This window comes from Carettochelys insculpta, chromosome 2 (genome assembly GCF_033958435.1).
Source record: "Carettochelys insculpta isolate YL-2023 chromosome 2, ASM3395843v1, whole genome shotgun sequence".
Taxonomy (NCBI): domain Eukaryota; kingdom Metazoa; phylum Chordata; order Testudines; family Carettochelyidae; genus Carettochelys; species Carettochelys insculpta.
Genome location: NC_134138.1, coordinates 152470827 through 152486263, shown reverse-complemented (window position 1 = coordinate 152486263; position 15437 = coordinate 152470827). Strand labels below are relative to the sequence as shown.

The window sequence follows — 15437 nt, the reverse complement described above, 5'->3', positions numbered from 1 at the left end:
CTACAAGAGAAACTACTACAGCAACACTGGAAACAGCCAAAAGAACATGACAGTTCTGACCTTTTAAAAATGCCTCAAGGAGCTGAGGCAGCAGTGATAATTCTGAAGCACACATATACGCCATCCCTCTTGAGTAATCAAATCAAAAACAGAGTTCCATTTTTTGCTTTTTAAAACCCAAGGTGGAGCACTAAGTTTGGTGTAAATTTGACAAGTGGGTTCTATTTTATTCCACTGCGGGACATGAAGTATTTATAAAGGGAAATTACCTGTAATTGTAGTTTGGGCAATAGCATCTATAAATTCACACCCTTGAGTCTTGTATGCTCATGGGCATGACTTCAACACATGAGAAGTAAGTTTATGCTACAAAATGTAGAACCTCCTCAGTAAAGCAGTCAATGCACCAGGACATCACTGACTCTTGCAAACATTACTTTTTCCCAGTGCTCAAGAACAAAAGGTGTTAAGCATAACCTATAAACCAGCATGACATAGAAAAACTTTGCCAGTGGTTTCTCTACCTTGATTTCTCTCTTTATATGTTACTTTTTGCTTTCTACTGCCGATTGTTTTATTAGGTCCTTTCATTTCTCTTGTTTTGAGATTTAACATTTCATAAGTCCACTGGGCAACGGTCAAAAGACAATCAGAATGACAGAAGATATCCCGGCCCACTTCCATTATGATTATATATAGACTGTACAGTAGTGCCCAAAGGCCCCAACGTGCTGTGCAAGTATCTACAAGGAAGCACTTCCTACCCTAAAGGTCTTACAATCTAGGTTTCAATGTCAAAAAGTTAACACTTCTGTAAACGTGAACATAGATGGCACTGACGTTTCTTCCCATCTTCTCTTACTTCATAAGATTAGATGTTATTTTTAAACTCAAACTATATGTGAGTTAGTTTGAAATGTAGCTTTTGCCACAGCTGGTTTTCACCCCTCTCTCACAGTACTTACTACTCATCATGGGCGAAAACTGTGACCTCCGGTGTCGTGGATTGTTCCCTATGCAGACTGCTATGCCATGGCAGGTCCATACTGACTTTGATGTGACCACCTACAGTTATAGGGCTATGACCATGTGATCACATTGCACTACTGACAGCCTGTATTTTTAAAACAAGGGTTACAAGCACTGATTTTTAAAGATCCAGTGCTAGGTCTGTGGGTGGTGTGAACTGGAACAACTTCACTGAAGTCTCCGACATCACTTAGATTTACATCGGTTGAGGATCTGGAGCCTCAGAACTTTTGCTTGCCCTACAACACCCAGTACCAAAATTGAAGTGTTTGTTGCCCTACTATAGCTAAAGACCTCTCAAGGCAACAGCCTTTGTATATAGAACCGCACCATTTTAAATTACATTGACCTGAAATCTGGCAATTAGCCAGAACAGGCTCTAAAAATGCTTTTAACATTACACTAGGGCTATCTCCTGTGGGCCAAATTTCACTGTAAGTTGATGGCAGATACCAGAGGGGACAGAGTTTTTTTTTCAATGTTTAACACAGAGGTCAGCAACCCCCGGCACGCGAGCTGATTTTGATCAGCATGCGAGGTGGAAGCTCCACCTAAGCAGTGGGGGGTCACAGAGATCCGCAAGCGGCCATCACAAAGTCCCCTTGGGAAGGCAAGGTCTGGTGAGCCCCACCCACAAGCTAGCCAACTGAGGGCAGGGGTGCGGAACTGCCAGGGGTGTGGGGCTGGGCCCCTCAGGTCAAAGGTAGGGGCGGGGGCAGGGCTGCTCTCCCTGCTGCAGGTGCCTCCCATCTGCTCTTCTCTCCTCTGGGGAAGGGGAATGATCCCTCTGACCCTTCCACCTCTGCTATCTGCCCCTACCTCCCCCAGGGACTGAGTCCCTCTTCCCCCTCATGCCATCTGCCCCGCAGCAGGGATTTTTTTAGTCCATCTGTTTCTGCCTCTGCCCACTGTCTGGGAGGAGGGTCTGAGCCCTCTTGCTTCCCATTTCCGCCCTGTCTTTCTACCTCACCAATCGCTGCCACCATTCTTTGGGTAGGAGGTTAGTTCCAGCGAGGTGTCTGGAGCTCCTGTTTCCCTAGGGCTGCTCAGTTCCTCCCCCTCAGCTCGCTACCCCCAGCACGCACCAGCACCACTTGTGCCAGCCAGAGCTCTCCCTCCTGCCACCAGCCACAGCTAAATGGTAAAGCTCTGCATCTAAATTTATTTATTAGTGAAGCCATTGTAAAAAGAGCTATCAGTGACATTAAAACGTATCACCAGTACTTGGACTGTACACAGAAGTCAAAAGATCAGATTTCGGCACTCCACCTCAGAAAGGCTGCTGACCCCTGGTTTACTAGGTTACTAGGCATAATGTTCTTTACTGAATAGGCTGAGTGGTAGCAGCCCTACTGCATGGTGTATTCAAAGCAAAGCACTACTGTTTGGATTTGTTGTACCTGGACAGAGCTGCGTGTTGCAAAGTGCCTCTTCAGTGTGAAGTCCAAGGCAGATGTCCCCTCCATAGGCTGGGGCTGGGTTTGAGCATGAGCGGGTTCTCATGTAATGTCCACCTCCACAAGTTGCTGAGCACTTCGACCACGATGACCAACAAGACCAGCCTCCGTCAACTGGAAAGTAATAAAAGCTCTTTAGGTCTCTGGATGGATGAACCACTTAAATTGATCTATCCTGTTGTGCGCTATGGGTGTGAGTTAAAGTCTACATCAGTCAGTAGAAGATTTTTAGGTTCTGCCTGGTAAAAGATATCAGCTTCTGAAGCTTTGTTTACATGCTGAGATTTATAGAAATACTGTATTATCCAATGTTATGAAGAGTAAAGAACTAGAGCCCTATGTAGATACAAAATTTATATCTGCAGATGCAGACGTCCGCAGATATGAATAGGTATCGGTGGAGCTGCAGGGTCCTGGTTAGCACACTCCAGGACAGGAGTCCCTTCCATGTTTAGGCAAATAGTGTGGGGATTCCACAGGGGCCACTGGGCACATGCGCCTGCCCTGCTCCCTTCCCCACCCACGCTCTGCCCTTCCCTCTCTCCACTCCCATTTTTTTGCCTGACTCTGCTCTGCCCTTCCCTCTGCTCCGCCCCACCTGCCTCTTTCTGCAGAAACACCACGCACCTTCCAGCTGGAGTGGGGGCAGCCATTCTGCTTCTTCCTGGAGAAGTGCAGTCCAAGAGCAGTGAGAGCTAGAATGCTTGCTCTGCTCTCGGGCTGTTTCACTCCTATATAGAGGGAGGGCTGCCCCTGTACTCACCAGAAGTGGCATAGCACTGATGGTGAGCGGTGGGTGAGTGGTGGGTGGGTGTGTATGCTGAGGATGCATGTGACCCCCTTTGTACCCTCCGCCCCCGACATGTTGCATCTGCTTCCACACAGTGGTCTGCATCTCCTGTCGGGGGCGTGGGTCTAAATTAGCTGCCATCACTCAAGAAAGAGATATTGCTGTCATCATAGATTGTTCTCTGAAAGCATCCACTCCATATGGAGTGGCTCGCAAAAGAACTAACAATGTATGGAACCATTAGGAATGCGACAGAAAATAAAGAAAGAAAATAACATAAGGCTGCTACAGATAGCCATGGTATACCCTCATCTTGAATACTACATACAGTTTTGGTTGCACCATATCAAAAAAAGGTTCTAAAATGGTGGTGGCAGGGATACAGAAAATTACCATAGAAATGATTGGGGCATGGAAGAACTTCACATGAAGAGAGATGAAAAAGGGCTGGGATTGTTCAGCTTGAAAAATAGATGACTACGTTGGGATATGACAGAGGTCTATAAAATTATGAACAATATACAGAAAATGAACAGGGAAGTATTATAAATCCTTTCGTATCACACAAGAACCAGGGGTCACTCAATGAAAGTGATAAGTAGCAACTTTAATATAAACATATTGAAGCACTTCTTTACACAATGAAGAGTCAAACAAAAACAAAAAGGTGTAACCAGGATTTCCAAAAGAACAGGGTAAGCTAACGGAGGATAGGTTCATTGACAGCAATTGGCCGAGATAGTCAGGGATGCAACCCCATATTCCGTGTCCCCCTAAATATCTGGCTGCCGGAAGCTGGAACTGGTTGACAAGAGACAGATAACTCAACAAATTGCCCTGTTCTGTTCAATCCCTCAGCAGCACGCAGCCACTGTTGGAACATAGGATGCTATGTTTCTGGCTTCAAGTTTAAAATATTGCCCTTTCATGGAATACTTATGTTGAACACTTATGCAACAAAATTTATCTTTCCAACATGTTCACTTATCTGTATAAAATGCATAATAAAATGCACACCATTAATAGGTTAAACATATAATAAATAAAGCAGATGTGCCGGTTAATGATTTTACTTAAGTATTCCCTTTCCCACTCTGAAAATTGTTTATATATTTTTTGTCTTCCCTGCATATCAGTCTCAGATGGTCCCCAGACCACTTTACATCAGGGATTTTTGTTGGGCTGACAGATTGTACATACACAATGTGAACTTGGTAAAAAAGATGCATAAAAGAGATTTTCAAATATTGGTTGAAATATGTCCTCATTTTTCTGAAAGATAAATGTTATAAAAGCTGCAATTTTAGATATATTTTTGGAATACAACAACACCCATGCTGAAATACAATAACAGTACACACCCAATAAATACATATTGAATATACATGTGCACATCAGCTATTCATGCCTGCATAAAACTTGATATAATTTTGTGTAAATATATGACATACATACCCAAACTAGGCCCATTTATGTACAGCAGCATACACCTAACTTTGAAAATCAAGTACCAGCTAAATTTCCTTTCACAGGCAACCTTAAAAAGTAAATGTTTACCACCCACAATAGTTGAATTTACCACAGCATTTGCAATATTTTCTACTGAAATCACAGGGAATATCACACTTTTTAATAATAGGTGCATATGCCCACTGCCTTAAACAACTTATTTTATTTATTTTAGTGGGTCACTCATTTTAATGCACTATTTGGGAAACCTTTTATTATGGTTCACTGACTAGACAATACAGAATCCATGTACCTGTCAATCAATACTCCTGAACGACTCCTTTTGTAACATTCTGTTCTAAGAAACCAAAGAGTATTTAGGCTGTAAAATCCTTTTTTCTTCAGTTTACTGATATGGCTTTAAATTAAATATACCCTAATGAACTTATCCAAAAATATTCATATTTAATCTTCTCCCAGGTAGTGACATTGAAGAATACTTTTAATATATTGAGGATGGGTAATTTTGCTCAGAAAGCAAGTTACATCACATACACGTTTGCCAAGTCAAACAGAACTCAGTTATATGGAAAGATTGTAATAGCAGGCAAATTAGTTTACAGGCTCTTTTATTACCTGGCTATCAATATCTGCTTATGAAGCTATTCTAACAATCTTACATACAATGAATATTCAGGTTCTCATGCCGTTCAAGCAAGTAGTTCAGTAGTCTACATCTCAGTTACTTGTCAAATGGGCCTTTCATAGAAGTATTAGTATACGTAAAATTTCCTTTCTATAATATTTTACAATGTTCATTTATTGTACTCAGATACAATGTAAAGCAACAAACCATACAGCCAACAAAGCACTATAGAAAACCTAGTAATACAGATATTTATCTAAATTTACCTATGTTGTAAACCATTTCTGCAAAATGTTTCTAGCCTGCCTCCCTTCCAATACCTCCTAAAAAGATTATTTTGACTGAGTGATCAAACTCACCTACCATGTTTTTCTAAAATCCTGGCACCAACATGGCTACACTACCACCTGCAGATTTCTGTTTTGTAGCTACATTTATTATAAAACAAAACAGCGGTCATGTAGCACTTTAAAGACTAACAAAGTGACCGCTGTTTTGTTTTGTTAGAATACAGACTAGCTACCTCTGTTAGTGTTCTACATTTATTATAGCTATGTTATAAGCTGGGTGAAAAAAGAGAAATTGGACACAGTAGAAAAGAATATGGATTAAGGCTTTACTATAGTTGTGCTAAAGGCCACCATTATAATATATACTGTCCTTTCTATGGATTTAGGCTGCTAGGATAAACCTCTAGTTCTCAAAAAATCTGACACAACACTGCCTTTTATCTGTTCTCCAAACTTTTTCTTCTTAACAATAGGGGATGATAAAGGCATCATCATGGTTAAAGAAGATCAAAGGCGTGGGTGTTTACCACATGAGGTGTTAAAGGACCTAACAGAACTCTGTGGTTGCTTTCATCTTTTCTATAATGTTGCTTAGCAACATACAACCATCTGTTTTCTCTCCCTTTGTTGTCCATTATGTATGGTCCTTGATGCTGATTTAGCCTTATTGACAAAAATTATGAAGAAAGCTTGAAACATTGCATAATTTCTTTGCATAAGTGTATAGCTGAGCCATTGGATAAAAGAAAGGTAATTAAATAATTAATTATATAATAATGAAAAACTGCTTTAAAACACTTGACAATTATTCAAGCTGGCATGCTGTGGACCAAGGCCTTACCAACAAGCAAGTGTTCTTTCGAAACAATGCTTTCTCTCACAGCGGTTGATTTTTGTTTTCCCTAGCAAGCAGGCAACCCTCAGCCTAATAGCTGTTGTCCTGGTTAATAAATATTGCTCCACAAAGAGAAGAAAAAGAAAAAGAGGGTGTTCCAGGGAAAACAACCTATAGAAACAGGACCTCCTGTGGCTTCAATAGAACACCCACCCCTCTGGACATTTTCCAAAAGACAGTTAAGCAAAATGGCCATCTTTCCATGCACGATGGGTTTTACAAGAGAGGAAAGAATTAAGAGCACAGAGAGTGAGCCTCTTCATTCACAAAAATGCAGCTAGAATTGTGAAAGTACAGGTGTTGCACAGTTCAAAAGTGAGGCTTTCAGCAAAAGTTATTTCTAGCCTTTCTGGGTGTGAAGATAACTTTCAGCTCAGTAATTCTTTATGTATCTCCTTCAGCACATGACAAAAGACATGCCATTTACAACACATATTTTACTTCTCTACAGAGAAAAAAGGGCACTAAACTATCTAAATTCCTGCATGCCACAAGGGCCCACACCAGTGATACCCCTGACTTTTCCAATAATATTATTAATCTATCAAGCTACACACTTAGTCTAGCAGAAACATCTGTCATATCTCGGGGACTCTCTTTTTGCTCCGCCACTCCAACTCATGTGACACAGTTCTGCAATGACCTGGAAGCCTGCTTTTGTCATTTCCAGGATGCTGATTCACGGAATATTTCCACCATGCCACTGAAAAATGCAGTAAGCCACAGGAACAATCCTACCAACACTATAAGAGGAAGGATTCTGTGTGGACTTTGCCAAACAGTCAAAATGAGAGAGTGGATTTATACATTGAGAGCTTTCACTTTTGTGCACGGGCTGAATTTGTAGACAAGCAGCAACACGTGCCTCATAACCTCAGCCGTGCAGAAGGCAATGCCATCTACAGTCTCAGAAACAACTCTGACACACTAATCAAAGGGGCTGACAAAGGAGGTGCTGTAGTCATCACGAACAGGTCAGATTACAATGGAAGGCTGTTAGACAACTCTCCAACATTGCATTCCACAGGCCACAAGTCTGTGATCCCACTGAGAACTACTAAAAGAAATTACACCATCCGCTCAAGGAACTACTTGAAGAAGCACAGAGCAAATCTTCACAGACACACTCCTACAGCCCCCTGACAGGGGTATTCTATCCGTTACCCAAGATCAATAAACCTGGAAATCCTGGAAAGTCCATCATCTCAGGCATTGGGACTCTTATGGCAGGATTGTCTGGCTATATACACTCTGTCCTCATGCCCAACTCTAACAGCACTTCCAGATGTCTTTGAGATACCACTGACTTCCTAAGGAAACTATAACCATTGGTGAACTTTCAGAAAGCACCATCCAAGCCACTATGAATGTAGAAGCTCCCTACAACAACACTACACACAAAGGCTATGTCTATACTAGAGTGTTTTGTAGACAAAACTGGGGTTTTGTAGACAAAACTCGGGAGCGTTTACACACAAAATGCATTTTGTCAGAAGAAACTGTTGCCAAAAAAAAAAAAAAAAACTATGTAGATGATCCAGGGGGCCCTTTGGTGGACAGTGAGTCAAATGTGTAGACACAATCTGTCAACAGAAGTTTTGTAGGGATGACTCTTCAGACGGTAACTTCGGTAGACAGATGCTTCAAATGTAGATGTAGCCAAAGATGAACTACAAGCTGTCAGGAACTGTATCCTCAGTGATGTCATGGCACACCTATTTGCTGATCTTTGTGACTTTGTTCTCACCGACAAACATTTTAAAGTTAGAGAAAATTCATACCTTTAAATCAGTGTCACTGCTATAGGTACCCATAAATACAGCAAAATTTTTATGGGTGACTTAGAACAATGCTTTCTCAGCTCTTGTCCCCAAGTGTCCCTCATCTACTTGTGCTACATTGATGACATCCTCATCGGGACCCACAGGAAGGAAGCCCTTACAGAATTCCATTGGGATTCAAGCAATTTCCTCCTCCCCATCAATCTCTTCCAGGACCACTCCACAGGAGAGAGATACTTCCTGGACACCACAATGCAAATAAGTGATGGTCACATCAACAGCACCCTGTGCTGAAACCCTGCTGATCATGACACTTACATGTCTTCAGCTTTCATCCAGAACACATCATAAGATACAACTCCATTTGCTCCAATCCCTCAGACAGAGACAAACACCTGTAGGATCTCTATCAAGCATTTTAAAAATAAAATATCCACCTGGGGAAGTGAAGAAACTGATTGACAGAGCCAGCAGAGTACCCAGAAGTCACCTACTATAGGACAGATCGATAAAAAAGCAACAGAACACCACTATCCATTGCCTCCAGCTAAAACCTCTCCTACACATCATTAAGAATCTACAATCTATCCTACATGACGATCCCTTACACTCACAGACCTTGGTGAGGTCAGGCCTCACTTAGAGACAGCCCCCTAGTCAGAAACACACACTCTCTACCAACCATACACCCTACAACAGAAACACTAACCTAGGAACCGGTCCCTGCAACAAACTCCATTACCAACTGTTCACACATGTACCCTAGTGATACCATCATAGGACATAACCACATCAAAGACTCATTCACTTGCAATGTGACAGCAATGGCCATCTGCCATTACACTGGACAAACCAGGTTGGCTCCACACAACTGAATAAATGGACATCAACAAAGGTAACATACAAAAAGCCAATGCTAGAACATTTTAACCTCCATGGACACGCACAGTTACAGACTGGAAAGTAGCCATCCTCAAGCAAAAAAAAACTTCAAAAACTATGACAATGTTAAGCTGCAATTCATATGCAAATTTGACATCATCAGAATGGGTCTAAATAGAGACTGGGAAGGTTTCTCTCGTTACAATAAGTAATTTTCCACTTTAGGTATTCTCACCTTTTTATCCACATCCACCCTTACTGAATTAGTTTTCACGTAACACTCCTGTCCCTGTATCCTTATTACCTGTTCCTTTTTCTTTCACTTTATGCATCTGATGAAGTGACCTGCAACTCTCAAAAACTTATGCCAAAATAAAATTGTTAGTCTTTAAGGAACTGCAGGCTTCCTTGTTGTTTTAACATCAAGAAAGGTTAAAGTGTTTCCTCTTCATGTGAAAGAGTGTGAACTGACAGAGAGAGCAGTCCTTTTGTATGTACAGAAGTGTAAATGGCATGACAGCACTAAGCAAAATTAGATTTTTCATCCTAGCACAGATGTTGAATTTTAGAGTGCCTGGAAAAGGGGTGGGTTGGACACCTGACTCTCTGCTGTGCTATTCTAGACTCCTAGATGCAATCTGATTCCCAGCCCCCCCGCCATTTATGTCTTTCTAATTCCCAATAATACCCCTCATTTCACTTGGCCCATGGAAAAATAAAAAATAAAGTAGCACTCCCAGTTCTGTGCCACTTCAAAGAAGAGCAGCAGGTAGCAGACAGCTGACTCAGACTAATGCCTCTTGGGGCAGTGCAAGCATGAAGGCCGAAATCTTTCAGAAGGACTCTGACTCACTTAGTGGCCTTTGGATCAGGTGAGAATAGCACTAAGACATTATTTTTCCTGATGTATGAAGTCATCCCAAGCATGACTTTTGTCCATTACTTTAAAATCTCCTCCTTCTTTCTATAGGCCTCAGTATGTCTGCAGAGAAAAAGGTGGCAGAAGTGAAAAAAGAAGCAAGGTATTGTTTACATTAGAAGCATCTGTCAACAGATGTTACTGTCGACAGGGAAATCACGACAGAACCTCTGTCAACAGACAGCATCTACACACAACTTGCTCTGTTGACAGAGAACTGCCAGACTGCACTGCCTGCTGGTGCCAAAAAGCGGAATGGTAGCTCTGCAAAGAGGGCTTGCCAGCAACTGGAAGCCCTGACTGTCAACAGAAGTGTCTACACTATATTTCTGTCAACAGATTGTTATGGCTCAAATTTTGGAGGGATGATACTGTCCAGGCAAATGCAGAGTTCTGTTGAGAATCTGTCAACGGAACACTTTGGCTGCATCTACATTTGCAGTGCTCTTTTGAAAGAGGCATGCAAATGAGGTGCAGATTTACATATCTAATTTGCATATTCTTAATTTGAAAGAGCTCCTTTCGAAGGAAGAAAAGCAGTGTAGACGCTGCTCTTTTGAAAGTAAACCCCATCTTCTAAAGAATCCTTCTAATCTGCAACTCAGTTGCATTTTCAATTTCCACCATTTGCGTGCCTCTTTCGAGAGAGGACTGCAAGTGTAGACGCAGGCTGCGTCTACACTAGAGTTTTGTCATCAGAAGGGGCCTTCTGTTGGCATAACTCAGGGAGCATCTACCCGCTTAAAGCATTCTGTTGACAGATTCTCGACAGAATTCTGACAGAGGAAATACTGTATGCTACTGCCATAAAGACTAGAATATAAATACATCAGAGAGAAGACTCACCAAAGCTTCCCCAGCTGATGATTTCCTACCCATATTTTAGAGCTGTGGGAAATCATGTGAAAGGCATGTCATGGCTTTGCTTCTCAATGCTCTAGTTATGATTATCAAAGCTTCAAACAAAACAGGTGTGCAAATATCATATACATTAACATGTTAACCCTTAATATTCAGTGTAGCACACTGTGACTTATTGTTCTTGCTTTTTCATTGTGTTTGTTCATTCAGGCCTCAATCCTGCAATGCACTCAGCAGCTTCCAACATGTTATTGCATACATTTTTCAAAAGTGATTTAGGACCCTAAGTTCCATTGGCTTTCTGTGGGACTTCGCAACTTTTGAAAATGTTACCCAACTTCCACTAATTCCCAAATATCAGAAGGTCACAGTGGGTGTTCCAATTAGTAAGGGTCTGGTGATAGTGGCAATTCTTTTTATTAAACTCTAAATATTTCCAAATATTTAAGGAAAAGATTTTAAACATAAAAGGCATAATGGTCAAAAGAAAGAACAAGGCCTTGCTGTAACCCTTACTCCCATATCCACCCCCCTGTCCAGCAGAAGCATGAGGTCTTGCATACTTGGACTTTGCATAAATAGAAAGTAAACAGTAATGAGCAGGACAAGGACCAGAGTAGAACCTGATTCTACTTTAATGAGTACACAGTCGCCTAGCTCAGAAGTGCACAAAGTGGGGGACTGGCCCCCTGGTGGGGTATGACATTTCATAAGGGGGGGGGCACAGCACAGTCGGCTGCTGGGTCTCAGGCTCATCCATCTCATTAAACATGCTGTTATGTGTTAGTGGTTTTCTGTATGTGTATTCACAGTTATAGACACTGATTAATAATGTTTTTACATTCTACAGACTTATTTTCTTACACGTGCTGAGAGAGGCCCCCTTTTTTTTTTTTCCATCTGAATGTAACCAAAATTTCCATCAGTTTGGATTACATGAGACAGGTTGGGGAGTCCTGCTAATTGCAGGGGTGAAAAGTGGGGTCTGACATAAAATGTTTGCTCACCCCTGGTGTGAAGGCTAGACTATACTGTAATGATGACCTCTGTGTAAAGGGTGACAGGAAAGAGCCCAGGGAAGGACCAATTCCTTTGCTCTTTTTTTCTTCCCCAACATAATAATCAGCTACTGACCCTGACTAATAGAATATTATTTCATCCTATACAAATGCCTGAGTGTCAGTGGCTAGTACTGTGGGGAACCAGTGGGATACCTCATCCATTCTTGCCCTTCTCAGTTCACCTCCTCAGCACTTGTGTGAGGGGCTAGTGACCATTACACAGTCCCTGATTTTGCCTTCGTGCCTGAAGTGGAGATGAAAGGAAGTGAGCATATGTGCTTGTGGCATGTTATATTCTGCTTAGTCCATACAGGGCTATGTGGAAGACGAAAAGGGATGTCTACACAAAGGTTTGGAGTGAGCCTCCCAGCCGTGGTGAGGGACTCAGGTTAGTGAGATTCCTGCTAGCACTCTAAATATAGCAGTATGGACACCACTTGGAAGTTGCAGCTTAGGCTGGAGTTCTGGCTCTGAAGCCCACCATCTTCTCTAGGCACTTGATCTCGCATGTCCCACAACAAAAGTTGCTGTTGTCTCTAGCCCTAAGTGAGGAAGGTGCAGCTGAGCATGCCGTTACCATGATGAGAATTGCATTGAGACTGACTTCTCCTCATTAATGATTATTTTTCACCCAGACTTTGCCCATTAGAAGGAAAGAAATGTGGGTACAGGCAGCTTGACATATACTGCTGAACTGCACCTAGCATTTAACCTTATTTTCTCGTGTCTCTACTCATATTTGTCTTGCTGTGCAATGTGCAAAGACTTGCAGGACCAAGGCCTAAGAGTGAAATTTTAGAACTTCACCAGTAATCAGACTTTACAGAGCTGTTTGAAAAGGAAAGATGAGGGGAATGACATTCACCCTCCGACCACAAGCACTGATGCAAAGCAGCCCTTCCACAGCCACTAGTGACTGCTGCCCTCTCTTGATTCTTGGACTATACGATCCAGAGCTCCCTCTTGGGGCCTGTGCCTGCCATATAGGTCACTTCTTCACCAACTTATTGGGATCAACATGTTCTATTAAATGTTTCTTCTCATTCTCTCTCTCTGTCTCTGTACAGACAATGGGTGAACTGTATCTTATTACCATTAGTCACACACCAACATATGTCCAAAGAGAAGAGACTTTATATATAGCCTGTTTCCTTTGTCCCACTTCAGATTTACCTGAGATCTGGCGCAGTCCTTAAATTTAACTTTACTTATTTCTAAGTACCAGCTGCTGTGAATCTGCTGTGACAGAGAAGCTGAGGGATTTTTCTGAGTCCCATCAGAATAGCATCATTCACTATCTGCTCCCAAATCACCAGACACCTGAATGCTTCATTCAAACCGTGCAGAGTTATTCAAATTTAAGTTGAGGCCAGGATGGAAACAAATCAAGCAGAAAAGATATTAGAAATATCAGGACATCAGATTCCCACTTTACCAGGGCTCACTACTCTCTTTCTTCTGTTAGTTTTTGGCAACCATTTTCAAAAGTAGCAACTACGGGGATGCAAAAATGTGGATCCTTTGTAACAAAAAAGTCGGTTTCAAATTCTATCTCTTATTCCTTATAAATTCATTATTTCTTGTTTTCTCCTTTGCATTCTGGCTCAGTATTAGCAATACTCTCATGCTCTTCATTGTAATCTTATGGAAAACTTGCATTATCTGATGACTGTGCCAACTTCTATTGAAAATAATTGCAACATTAATATATTAAAATGTTCCATTTCTGGAAAACTTATAAAATATTTCACTTTATAAAAAGGCCATCATTTTTAAAAAAAATCCAGCTCAAGATTCTCTTTTAAGAACCAATAGTGAAGAGGAAAGAACAAACCTGGTCCAAATATAGTCCAATTTTACAGGAATGTTTTCCTCCTGTTATGACTGTGCGGTAGTGAAACGATGATCTGGATTCATTTCTGAAGTGCCTGTTTGGCTTTAGCTTACTTAAGCTTAAAACTATATAAATAAGCCTGGATCAAATCTCTGCCTACACTGATGGAATGTTCTCAGAATAAACGTCCATAGTTTTACTGAGTTCAGTTGAGCCTAACTATTTACACCGGCTGAGGTTCAGCTGTGTGATGTCCAAGCTTGTCAGTTTAATGGGCAAATTTTATTTTAAGAATATTAAGGGGCCACAATGAATATCCTGCCTTGTCTGCTACCTTCACACTGCTCACGTAGCTCTAAGGGTGCAGAAACGAGCATCACCAAAAAACAGAGAATCCCTTGCTAGGGATGCCCTTGGTCTGGGGGAGTCCCAAGCAGAAGCAGCTCAGCATGGGTGGATGTATACTTCCCTCCTGACAGCAAGTAAGCAGGAGAAGAGAATGGGATGCTTTGTGTATGGGTCCTCGGGGAACTGGAGCCTTCTAGTACACAGTAAACATGCCCCAGACTGCCAAAACCTACACTACCTGGGCCACTCAATCTGTGAACTGTAACCATTCATTGGCTCTCAGCTCTCCTGGTGTATTGATTCAGGTTTACCATTCCTCTAATCTCCTTCAGCCCCATTTCTGCCCCTTAACCTCAGGCTGCAAAGCCTAAAAGACTTTCCTGGGTCAACACTATTAACACATGGAATTCCTTTAGGGCTGAAAGGGGAATAATGCCACAGTCATCATGTGCTGAATGGAGAACAAAAATATTCTGAGCAGCCACCATTCCCTCTCTGCAACATTATATCCTCCATGCTGTGATGCCCCTCTGTTTGAGAAAGAGAGATGATGATCAGATTGCAAATTCTCTTGCTGAATGCAGAAGATATGACAATGATGCACATCTGTATCCACTGTTGAAAAAATATTCATTTAGGTTTTAATCTCTTTTTAGTTTATTTATTATACAATACTCTGCAATGAAAAAACTGCTTAAGATTTCCATCCCTAGAGGTTTTTAAGTCCTGGCTTGACAACGTCCTGGCTGGGATGACTTAGTTGGGGTTGATTCTGCTTGAAGCAGGGGGCTGGACTAGATGGCCTCCTGAGGTCCTTTCCAGCCCTAGGATTCTATGATTCTAAGATTTTTCGAAGGAACTCTCATGAGCATTGCACTATTTACAGTGCACCTAAGATACCATCTCTTCCTGCTATCTATCTAGGACCTCACAGGACTCTGCACTCAAAATATGTCACAAGTTCACTCAGTAGATTCATACACCTTACTTTGATAAACCTAGTCACAGAGCAGTAGCCATGTTAGTCTGTATCTTCACAAAACAAAAAAGCAGTCCTGGAGCACTTTAAAGCTTACAACCTAATAAATTAATTTGTTAATCTTCAAGATGCTCCAGGACTGCTGTTTTGTTTTGATAAACCTTAGATATGAGTGTGAAAGACAGTTCTGAACCAAGCCAGTTTCATGTGATTACC

At 41.7% G+C, this 15437-nt stretch overlaps 1 protein-coding gene across 6 annotated transcripts in view; it reads right to left on the bottom strand.

The window, feature by feature from the left end:
• The window catches only part of SEMA5A (semaphorin 5A), a 596575-nt gene that overhangs the window by 38610 nt on the left and 542528 nt on the right, over window positions 1-15437 (bottom strand). For all 6 annotated transcript variants that reach the window (XM_074987855.1, XM_074987853.1, XM_074987858.1 and 3 more), the window contains one exon: window positions 2430-2600. In XM_074987855.1, coding sequence (XP_074843956.1) covers window positions 2430-2600 — 171 coding nt within the window. The remainder of the gene's footprint in view (window positions 1-2429; window positions 2601-15437) is intronic.